The 12,219-nt window shown below is 44.6% G+C and overlaps 2 protein-coding genes across 4 annotated transcripts in view; one reads left to right on the top strand and one right to left on the bottom strand.

The window, feature by feature from the left end:
* Positions 1-876, bottom strand: part of Brinp2 (BMP/retinoic acid inducible neural specific 2) — a 98,568-nt gene extending 97,692 nt beyond the window's left edge. For both annotated transcript variants that reach the window (XM_027934966.2, XM_071600285.1), the window contains exon 1: positions 118-876. The gene's annotated coding sequence lies outside the window, so the exon portion shown is untranslated. The remainder of the gene's footprint in view (positions 1-117) is intronic.
* A 6,072-nt stretch (positions 877-6,948) lies between these two features.
* The window catches only part of Astn1 (astrotactin 1), a 283,759-nt gene continuing 278,488 nt past the window's right edge, over positions 6,949-12,219 (top strand). For both annotated transcript variants that reach the window (XM_027934944.2, XM_027934945.2), the window contains exon 1: positions 6,949-7,241. In XM_027934944.2, the coding sequence (XP_027790745.1) occupies positions 6,959-7,241 (283 nt within the window). In that variant the 5' untranslated portion in view covers positions 6,949-6,958. The remainder of the gene's footprint in view (positions 7,242-12,219) is intronic.

Raw genomic sequence — 12,219 nt, forward strand, 5'->3', positions numbered from 1 at the left:
TGTCAGGCACCAGGGCACGAGGGTTATAGGAGGGCAAGCCGATCCCTCACCAATGCATACACCAAAAGGGCAATGAAGAGGAGATAGAGAAAAATCGCGAAATCCCTGCACTGTTACCTTGAATCTTTGCAAGAGCCCTCCTTGCAGTATCAGCTGCTCCCCAAATCTCCAACGACTGGGAGGAGACTCCTAAAAGATTCCAGATTTTCGTGCAACATCTCTAGTGGCAGCTCTCCAAAGTTTTTACTTCATGATTTCTTGTGGCTCCGTCTCGTTCGGGGAAACGCGAATGCCTCCCCCTCAGCGTGTGAGAGGGAGCGGATGTCTCTTTTCAAATTCTCTTGCTCTTCGCTTTGCTGTTGCCGCCGCTGCCGCCGCCGCCGCTAGACCACTTGCCTGCTGCCTTCCCGCTGAGCAGCAAGGATCCCAGTCGCCCAAAGCATCTTTGAAGTGAGGCTTTGGCGCTGGGCTGGGGACACGCGGGGTGGGAGAGGTGAGGAAAGTGGAAAACCCAGCTGGGGGAGTCACCTGTCCCTCTACCGAGAAAGACCCAAGGTCTTGCCTTCTTTCCAACTCTAAAAAGAGTCACCCGCCCTCTCTGTCATCCAGAATCAGAGCCTTAGACCGGGGCAAAGATCGTTCCTCCGGCTCCACTGCTTCCCCGGCTGCCTGCAGACCTACCGGCGCCCTCGGAGCGCCCCGCAGGTGCATAGCCCTGGACAAGCGCTCTCCCGGTCCTCCGAGCTCAGCGGAGGCGCTGCCCAAGGAGCCGCGAACAGCTGGCGAGGCGGGCGGATTCCATCCCAGGGCTGCAGCCCGGCGCGTCCCCGCTCCCAGCCCGCGCTCCGTACCTAGGCAGTGTCACCTGCAGACTCAGACACCAGATGAGTGTCTTAAGATAACAATGCTGCCTGGCCTGCCTCTCTCTTTTTTTCTTCTGCATGTAGGTCGGCAGCCAATAGGACGCAGCGACACACTCCCCACAGGTGCCCATTGGCTGGGCGGCCTGGCAGGGGCGGGCTCTGAGCCCCAGAGGCTAGCTCCTCTGGTTTGCTGGCAGCCTGGGGTAAGGCTCGGGGTTAACCCTCCCGGTTTTGCAGCAGGGACTTTTTGGCACCGATAAGGAAGGCTGGGTCTGGGGCTGGGGTGGGGATCAAGTTTGGATAGTCTAAGAAGGCTGCGAAACAAGAAATAGCTGGGGAGCTAATTACATTTTCTCCTAATCTTCCCGAGTTATAATCATCATTTGTCCCAGCCCATTTTGTTTGCTTGCTTAACCAGAACTCCCAGAGATGGGGACCCATTTTCCTTCTAATCTCGGGTTTCATTTGGTTGTTTTGTGTATTTCAGCTTCCTGAGTTACTTAATTAGAAGTGAGCCCCCAAGTGAGAAATAGTAAAGACACACACACACACACACACACACACACACACGGAGAGAATGGCAAAAGATAGCAGGAACCCCTCAAGATGGCTAGAGAGAGAAACAGAGATGCTGGACAGCTAAATTAAGAAACATCCTGCCCCCACACCACGACTGTGAAGACAAAGGAAAGAATAACTTCAGGGTTCTAGGGAGACATTAAAAAAAAAAAAAAAAAAAAAAGAATTGTTTTGCCGGTGTGCTGGTGGTGTTTTCCTTCTGTGTGTTCCCTTTCACTTCAGTGTGTGTCAGGAAGAGGGACTTGGTTGTAAAGGAAAACTTAGAGGAATCAGAACAGGAGCAGCCTTGTCTCTGTGAAGCAGGTGCTGCTGCTGAGCCTGTGAATTGAGAGGAAAAGAGCCAGAGGGTGGGAGGGGGGAGAGAGAGGAAGGGGCAGAAGAGAGTAAAGGAAGAGAACATTAACTTTGCACTGAAGGGTGTGAATTCTGTATTTTTGATGTCCTAATGAAGGTGCAAAACTGACTGGCATACTACACTGCATTTGGGCAAGAGCATGGGAGAGTCCTTGTTGAAGAATAATCCAATTCAGCAGAGGAGCTGGGGCTTGAAACTGGCAAAGGGATTTGGGGGATTCAGATTCAGTCAGAGGATGGTGGAAATGTGGGGGAAAGAATATACAGTCATAAAAGGAGAGAAGTCTCTCAACTTAGTTTCCTTGAATGGAGAACAACACCAGAGATTATTTTGTAAATAATCAGAAAAAAACATACATAAGAATTCAGAGGTTTAGTGTCAAAGTAGCATACAACTGGATTAGCTAAAGAGTATGTATTAAGATACACAGTAGAAAATTCTGCTAGAATAGGTGTTCTGAATGAATGAGGAAGGTGAGAAATAGCGTCTCTCACATGCATACCCTCATTCTCACCACTCCTGACTTTCACCTGTATTTCCTCCTCTGACATACTGCAGGTATGTTTACTGAAGTTACAAAATATGCCAGGGAAGGGTGATCTTCTTCTAGGATAAAATATCTAAGTGAATCAGTGAAAGTCTAAATCCATTGCTGCCCAACCTATGGCATTTACTCCTGTGATGTCTAGGGGTACGGGTGCACTGAACTTGTTCCAAGTGGTGACATAGGACTTTGGCATTCTTGTAAAACAGTGTAATGGAGTGGGTAAATGGAGCAGTGGTTGGACAAATGATTATCAATATCCGTGAAAAGAAAATGAAAGATTCTGAGATCTTTTGAGGACAGAAGTGGGTGGAGTTGGAAGGCACAAAAACAAGAAAGAAGATTTATCTATGCTTCCTTCTCCTATGGTATCCCAAACCATTTAACAAGAATGTAATGAAGTAAGATCACACTAGAAAATTCTGGTAGAATATAGTTTGATGAGTGTTTGCCTATATATTTATTGGTGTAACCACTACCCACATAATTTCCAGCATCTCAGGAAGCACACTATGGACCCTTCTTGGTAAGTCCTCACCGCCCCCCGCCCCCGGGCCCCGAGATAATATTATTCTGACTTCCATCGCCAAAGGTTAATGTTACCTGCCCTTGAATTTCATAATTCAAGAATCTTAGTGTGTAAATTCTTCTGTGTCTTGTTTCTTTCACTCATCCTTACATCAGGGAGATTAATTTATGAAATTGCATTAAAAAATTGTGTAAGTAATCCATTGCATGATTATATAACATTTATCCATTCTCCTATTGATGAGTGTATGGGTTGTTTCCATTTTTGTCTATTATTAGCAAACCTGTACTTATCCTTTAGTGTGTGTACATATGTCATTATTAATTGTAGGTAAACACCAATGAGTGTAAGTCACTTAATTGACTGTTGGTTTCTACACTGGAGAAAATCTTGTGAAGACAACTCTGAATTCTATTTTCTGTCTCAAATAGTATAATAAGGTGATGATGGCAAAGAGCTAACACTATTGTGTCAGGTCCTCTGCATACAAACATACTCACATTTCCTCCTTATGACTACCCTAATTTATGCACTATTATTTCTATTTTCCAAATAAAATATTGCAAAATACAAAACACTATATTCAGAGACAAGACATGCAATTTGGACATGGTCCTTCTCCTTTTGCAGATGCATGTGGCTAAGTGCTCAGTGAGTGGAGCTATGAGAAAAGGAAGAGGTGGAAGGTCACCCTGTGGAGGGGAGGCTGGAGATAGGTCTGAGGGGATGGGATGCTCTGATGGATGAAAAGTGTTATATTCCAGGTGTACAGAACACGTGGAAGAAGTGAAAATAGGAACTGGGCTTTACTTTGATGTGTGTGTACGTGTGCATGCATGTGAACACATGCGTGCATGAGTACACTGAGAACGCGGGAAGAGATAACAGTGCAGTGAGCAATCCGTCTAGAGGAATAAATAGTGTGGAATTTAGAAGAGTCTTCAAATTTCCAAACATCGTGTTTGAACTTTAACCTGTAGGGAAAAGAATGTCATGATGAGAACAAGATTTCATGAAGATCAACCTCCTACCTGTATAGAATTGGTTGATAGCAGGAAAAGCAATGAAAGGTTTCTGTAAGATTCAAGGAGCAGCAGCCACTGCCATTTAAATATAGGAAGTAGGGCTTCAGGAGAAAAGTCAGGATTGGAGATAATAGGACTTGCTACCTTATAATGCTACAAATAATATAAATATTTGCGTATTTATTATCTGTGGCTGGTGAAGTGGGCAGAGACGAGTGATCTCCTTTTATTGAAGTGGGCAGAAACTGAAGATAAAAATGGTCCAAACTCACCTGCAAATATGGAGACTTGAACCCATGTCTGTGGTTTCACTAGATCAGGTTGCTTCAACATAAAGGCGATGACTGAGATGGGTACACACGTGGCCCGCATGATTTAAAATGCAAAGGGTCACTCTGTAGATACGGTCTCTGTGAACTGCAATCTCTACCCCCATCTCTAGATGTTTCTTTCTCAAAGAGGAGACCACATGTCATTATACCCATTCTTACAGGAATAAAGTGCCCTGGGAAAATATGCTTTTTATTTACACAGCTTTCTCCCATGACTGTTCCATAGAGAGAAAGGCATCTAAAGGCTTGAGATACCAATTTTCAACTATTTCCAACTTGGTATAGATTTTTTAAAAGACTAGACATCAACCCCAAATAATTCACTTTCATTTTCTAACATGACTCAAGGTTCTTCAGGAAGTTAGAAAGGATTTCAAAATGAGAATAAATTACATACTACTCAAAAGCAGGAGGGGTATTACTTCCCCCATGCTTTAAATATATGTGTGTGTGTGTGTGTGTGTGTGTGTGTGTATAGTTGCTGACGGGCCTTTATTTTATTTATATATGGTGTTGAGAATCAAACCCAGTGACTCACACATGCGAGGCAAGCACTCTACCACTGAGCAACACCCTAGCCTCTTCCTCCATGCTTTGACTAATGCCCAGGATAAGGAAGGCACTCAAGTGTTTGCTGAATGAATTATTGTGGTCCATAAAATCTTGTTTGGGGTCTTAACTCCACATTAGCAGATTGATGTTTAGAGCATCTCACACATGTTAGTTTCCTTATCCATTAATGAGAGATTGGAAGTAGTAGATCATCTGGTAGTTTCATGCCATTTCTCACATTCTAGAATGAAGTGTGTTTTCCTGGCATTAGTCTGATTATTCAATGGCAAATCACCTTGCCTATCTATGCTTCATATCTTTTTAAATTTTTTTTTTTATGCTAGAAAGTGTTGAAAAAAAGGAATCGTGAAGTCTATGTTCTACTTAGGAGAGGAATGAAGATGGGAATGAATTTTAAAAAGTCATTGGCTGATTCATCTTTTTTGCAGTAGTTTGCAGTGCTCAGTGGCAATATAGCTTTGGTTGATTTTGGGGTATGTCAAGTTTAAAAACTAAACTTATATCGAAGTACTTTTGTTTATTTTTTCATGGTAAACAGATCTTTTACTCCTTAAATGTGACCTTAAATATGGCTGATTCAACTAGATTGAACTATTTAACTATTCAACTAGATAAACCTTGTGAAATGTAATGCACACCTTTTTTGTCTATTAAAGGACACACATTTATGTATGTCGATAAATTTGTAGCAGGTAGATCGAGGATGTAATTGTTTATAAAGTAGAGGTCCTCTGAAAAGGGTGATGAATTAAACTCATGTGGGAACTCCACTTAACAGTCTTTATAGCACATAGTATTTAAATCAGCATTGAAGAAATAATGTTGGCAGGACAGAATTTTGAACAAGTTATTGGTTATCACGTGTAAGAAAGTTCCGTTAAACATCACATTCCAGCATTTCCCTTTTCTACCACACAAATATCATTTTTCTACCACTGTTTTCTGCACACTGTTGGCATCTTTAAAAGGCAACATTGCCCAACTCGACTGCAGACAGATCTTCATGGGCTTTTGGTGGTATTCTTATTCCTTAGAATACTTAGGCAGGGGGCTAAATATTTACCCTGCTCTGCTCCTGATGAGTTAGGACTGACCTGGCTCACATTCAGGGGTATTCTTTTATTGCTTTTTCACTTGTTAAGGATGCTTTTCCATTTTTCTCACATATTCTCCCAGATCTGTTCTATTTTTCTGGATCCTTTAAAACCAAAGTTGCAACATGTCTTTGGTCTAAGTCTGCTTCTTCTTTCAACTATAGCATTTCCCAAATCATCTTTTTATTGGTTACTGTAGATAACATTTGTGACAGAAATGAAAGGAAGAGGCAAAAGTTAAAAGTGAAAGTTCTGCTCTCCTGCTTAACGGTATGAGACACATTGACTTTATTCTTTATTGTGTATCTCTATCTATCCATCTATCTCTGTCAATATAACATTTTTTTTTTTTTTACTTTGCAAAGTTAATGTTAAGTAAAAATATACACGTGTGCATTTATCTTAGCACTTGCTTATCCAACGGACAAATCCAACTAACATTGGGTACAAAGAGATATGGATGGGACAACCTACATGCATAAAATCACTAAGGGAATTTGCATCTAGAAAGAAACCCCCCACCCCATCACCACCAACCACACACACACCTGCTCCCGGAAGCGCCCTTTAAGGTGTGTGCCTTTCCCAAGGCATTTGGATGATAATGCGACAGGGAAGAATTTGCATTGCAAAGAAGAATTTTTTAAAATGCGGTGCAGATAGTTAATAGCCGAGAGCGTGGCTCGTGCAGGGGGATGCAAAGGAGGAGGAGGCTGGAGCACTGACAGCCAGCTGGGGGCTGACCTGATTCCCTAGAATCCTCAGCTCCCTTCCTCTTCCCTCCCAGCGTCCTTCCTTCCCTTTTTTCTCGCCCTCTCCCCCCTTTTTTCCTTTTCCCAGATAAGCTGCTCCGGGAAACAAAGAACTCGGGCTCTCCGGACAGCAGCGCTTGAACCGAGCGCTCTACCAGCGGCTCCTCGTTCCGGGGACCAAGGCTCCCCGGCTCTGCATCCCTCCCCAGCCTCCCCCGCCTCCCGCGCTCGCTCGCTAGCTCGCTCGCTCCCTCCCCGCTCGCTTCCTCCCCCACCATCGCAGCGCTGGGAGGAAGGCGGCTGGGGCTCAAGATGGCTTTAGCCCGGCTCTGCGCCCTGCTCGCCTGCTGCTGGGGGCCGGCGGCGGTGCTGGCCACAGCCGCCGGCGACGTGGATCCATCCAAGGAGCTGGAGTGCAAGCTCAAAAGCATCACGGTGTCGGCGCTGCCCTTCCTGCGCGAGAACGACCTGAGCATCATGCACAGCCCCTCGGCCTCCGAACCCAAGCTCCTCTTCTCGGTGCGCAACGACTTCCCGGGAGAAATGGTCGTGGTGGACGACCTGGAGAACACCGAGCTGCCCTACTTCGTGCTGGGTGAGTCCCGGGGGAGGTCGAGGCGGCCGCAGGCGCTGGACCGGCGCCCCCACCCCCCACCCCGGCTCGCTCCACACACCCACTCGCCGGCGACATCCCCTCCCCCACTCCTACCTCCCTGGATCCGCCCCACTCCCGGACCGTTCTCCACACCCACTTGCAGGCTAGCGCCTCGGTGCACCTGACTTCTCCCCAGATCCGACCTGGGTGCTGGGCCCTCGGCCTCTCCTCAGCCTCCAGCCCCAAAGGAACAGGTTGCAGGAATGAAACCTTTCTCAGTCTTGCCCCTCCTGGTTTTAATTCTGGAGCACAGCCGCACAGCACTTCTGGTCTGCCACAGCTCAACTCCCATAAGCCCTTCTCCTCGCTCCCTGACCACATGCTCAGCTCTTGCTTCACACCCTCTGGACACCCACAGCCACCCACAGCCATTCCTGGGGGTTTTAGAGGAAGGTATTCGGTCATCACCTTGTAAGGCATGTGCAGGCCCAACTGCACCGGCTGTGCCTCTAGTCTTCAGTCCCTGACAGCCCTGTGTGTCACCAGGTTGCTGACACCTTCCTTCCAAATACTCAAGTTTCTTAGAGTGTTCATCCTTGGGAGGTCCTACCTCTTTGCCTAAATGTAACAACCCCCTCACTCAGCCACCTCCACATCTCCGTGTGTCATCATAGTTCCTTGGATAAATTAGAAATCACCCAACTGTGCTCTATTAAATTGGTTTCTTTGTTCCCAGAGCTGCCTTACAGAGGCATAGACACCTGTCCACACAGAAGGACCTCCCCTGGCACGAGGCTCCTCTTTCCTTTGTTTACATCTGTCTCTTTGAGTACCTTCCTTATCATTTTCTTAGGCCATAGCACTCCTCAGGTATAGGAATCACTATATCACTTTGAATTTCCCCTCTTTATCATTATGGAGTCATAAAGCTATTGAGGTCCTGTTTCAACATCTTGCAAAGCACTACAGGTTCACAGGACTTAGTTCACCAAACCTCTCCACTTCTTCATGTGCAGATGTGTCTCTCACCCTGCTATGTGCGCCCATTGCGTATCTGTTTCTTTAGTGAGGCTGTATATATATTCTTATTTTGCCCAGGAGAGAATTCAAAGAAAACCACAAACCACAACTCAGTCTCTAGATCCAAGGTGGTAAGGAAGAAAGAAAGAAAAAAAAAAAGGAGAAAGAAAGAAAGAGAGAGAGAGAGAGAAAGAGGGTGGTTCCAGGACACTGTCACATCTACTTAATGCCCTACCTACTCACAGGGACATGGCTTCCTGACAGCCATATGTAGGTTAGAGCCACATGGCAAACTCTTGTCTCTCTCTGGTTCCCCCTTCACAAGAAATAGTAAAAACATTAGCAAGTGGGTGAGAAAACCCTTACTCCCAACTCCCATGGAAAAGTAATTTAAAAAATTGCCTGGTCCTTTGAAAAGTTGGCTTCTAGTTCCTGGAGTGCACCTCCATTGAATCATTCAGCCCAACCTACACTCTTGATAGGATTATTTATTTTTGCATTAAAAACATCAATAACATAATAAAAACTGGGGGCTGCATGAGAATGGAAACGTTGTGGATATGGTACTCATTACCATGTACAATTGCTGGGTTATTCAGAGGATGTAAATTTTGTGTGGAAGTCATGCTGATGTCCAAGTACAGTCTGTTCATCATAATATATAGAATGAGTATGGAGAATTATGTGTTTCCAAAGGGGTTCTTTTGGGTTCTGCATGCAAGTGCTTATTGTGCATAAAGAAGGACATGTGTGGATGAAAAGAGGGAGATTTGACTACCAGGTATTCAAAATTCCACTTCCTTTTTTGCAGAATCCTAATGCTGGTACTGAATATCTTGATAGGCCTACCAGGATGCGATAGGCACTTTAGAAGCTCAGAGTTAAAGAATGGCTTTTCTGCACTTCTGTGCAAAGCTGCCCACTGCAGCACCCTGTTTGGGTTGCTATGGTAACCTAGCTGCAAGTTGGCATTTGCACATAGGCAACAGCACAATTCTCTCACTTCAGGGCCAGGTGCACTTTTTAAATGCATCAACTGTCCCCTCCCCTCCTCATTAATGAGGTGTGCTAGAATTAGCAATATGCTGGTACCTATTAACCCTTGTGGCCCAATATTCCAAAGGGGAGCAAGGATAACTCTCAGTTTCATTGGTGGAGCCAAACTGGGCAGAAAGGGGGAAGAGTCCAAGTTCATGGAGGGCAGACTCAAGGACAGGTGTTTTTGAAGTTAACTCCTGTGGTCCTGGATCCTGTCAATCATGGCCAACACAAAGGGCTGTAGTGACTACAGTGCTTCACTTCCTCTCTCCCATGTGCTTACGCCATGCCTGGAGAAATCTGAATTGGTCACACCCAGGAATTTATTGAGCATGAACTTGCTTAGCTGTCTTAGGCACTAAGACAAGAAAATTAAAAAAATAAAAAGCTCCCACCTTCAGGTCCTCTCACTGGAAACACCCCATGCCTGCTAGAGCTGGATGGTACATGATTGTGTAGTATGGATGTTAAGGAGTCTAGGAATGCTGAGGAAGGAGATGCTTCCATAATAAGTTTGTGTCTCCATAGAAGACACGAACTTGATCAAAGGCTACCCCTTTGGGTGGGTGGGTGGGGGATGAATACAAACAGCAAAAGCAAGCTTTGGCCTCCCTTTGTTTCCAGGATAAAGGCCCATCGCTTCAATGAGGCAAAGTTTTTCTCAAAAGTTGTATTACAGTTGACTTTTCACACTTCATATTCCTCCAAGTCTGCCAAGGCTTTCAGAACTCTTTCGAATCTTTGCATGTATTAATTCCTCTGCAAAGAAGGCTCCTTGTCTCTTCCTTACCTGGTGGCCATCCATTCTTCCTCCGAACTCTGCACTCAGGTCACCGCTCTATGAAGCCTTCCCTTCCCTCCAAAGGTGGTCTTAGTCCACCCCACTTCTGTGATCTTTACATGGATTAAAATGCAAAGCAAATGAATGAAATTAAAGGAAGGCTGGATTTGGCTTGGACTAGGAGAGGTGAAGATTTGAGGTCATGTTGGGAATGAATCTGAGCATGGAACTTGCATGCCTGTGGCATAGTGTGGACAGTGCTGGGCTGGGAGAGTGGTGGGAACCATGCCTGGTCCTGGAGAAGGGGCGTGGGTGTCCAGACCCTCAGCCTTGTTACTTTCGCTTGTAGGATAATCCCAGGCGTGTGTGTGTGTGGGAGACCATGTCTCCTCTTCTTTGAGGTGGGTTTGTAAATTGTGGTGCAAGTGACATATGTGACTTTCGGATATGGTTTTTTTGGGGGGTGGGGTGGGGTGGGGTGGGGGGAGAGGGGTTACACATAGTTTTGAATTGGAATATGTTTATGTAGGGAATGTCATCTCTTCCCACAAATGTCATCTTTCCCACAAATCCTAATTGTACTGTGTCTGACCCTTTTCTTTATGGTACTTATCTGACAACTCTAAGCTGGGTAATCTAAACACACATTTCAAGATGTGCTATAAAAAGTCTCCAAAGTATTGAAAAATAACTGCGGTTTCTAATTTTAAATACTTAGCTATCTAAGTCTTAGTATCCTCTCAGAAGTTTTTAAAGGCTTGACAGATTCACCAACTGAAGTTTCATACCTCAGCTTTCACAACAGTGGAAACTCCTATTTTGGAGGTATATTTGATTTTGAGACAATGAGTGACCCTGAAGTGGGGCCTCCAGATATTCTGTGCTGTGAACACAATGTATTTGTCAGTCTTGTTGCTATTCGAAGGGGACACCTTTCTGTTTCATATCCAACTATTGAGCTTTTGCATGCGTGAAACTCAGTGAAGAAAGCTATTTCTCTTGTGCCTGGGAGTTTTGCTTTAGCGGTCATAGCTTTTGATTGAACAAAGCATTCCTGAAGATAAATCAATCAGTCTGCAGAGGTGTAGTAAGTTCCCACATGCACAGTGCTGTTTGAAGTATCTGCAGCAGTCCAGTGTGGTGGTTTAGAGCATGGGCTATGAAGACAGATCTGGTGTCAACTCCTGGCTTGCCACCTGTTCCAACAGTGGAGGAAAGAGCAGATCAGGGAGGGTAAATGAATTACTCAGGGTCACTTAGCTAGCAAATGATGGATCTATCACTCGAACTCAGGTCAATATCAAGTTGAGCCCTTTCTCTTAGCTACTGTTTTATATGCCTTAAAATTTCTCAAAAATTGTTTTGTTTCATAGTTGAATAAAAGGAGTCCTGGAATGGTTAGGATAGGGAAAAGAGTCCCTTATGATGTCTATGCAAATACCTCTTGGCTCTCCTTGCCCAACCAGGGATTTCTCACACAAGTCTTAATGTGGAAGGTGATGTTATCAAAGAGTAAGTCACACAGTAGGTATATTTGCTTAAGAAGAGTGGGGGGGGGCGGGACTGGGGCTGTGGCTCAGTGGTAGAGCGCTTGCTTTTCAAGTGTGAGGCCCTGGGTTGGATCCTCCGCACCACATAAAAATTAATAAACAAATAAAGATATTGTGTCCATCTACAACTAAAAGAATATTAAAAAAAATAAAAAAAGAAGAGTGGGGGTATTCTTATTTCATAATTACCAAGCTTTGGGTAGTCATGTCTCCATGTTCCTTGTTGGTATATTGTGACACCCAGGGAGGTGACGAATAAGCTAATGTGCACAGGAGGAAGATCACATGTTCAGTGCTCTTCTGAGAAGGGCCTTCCGGAAATGCAAACTGAGAGCACCAGAGGGTAGGATCACAGAGCCATCCAGAGGCCATGCATGTCCAAGGCCCCTGATCTTTTCTTTTCTTTGAATTTTAAAAGTTTTTTTTTATTAATGAAAAGTAAACATTATACTTATTTATTTACTAAGAGTACAGTTAAGAAATAAGATTCAAAAGAAAAGCAAACTCTAAAATTTTACAAGGTATTATCTCCTTATAATATAGAGAGCTCCTACAAGTAAAAAAAAATAAAAATAAAAATAAACAACTC

This window comes from Marmota flaviventris, chromosome 12 (assembly GCF_047511675.1).
Source record: "Marmota flaviventris isolate mMarFla1 chromosome 12, mMarFla1.hap1, whole genome shotgun sequence".
Classification (NCBI taxonomy): Eukaryota; Metazoa; Chordata; class Mammalia; order Rodentia; family Sciuridae; genus Marmota; species Marmota flaviventris.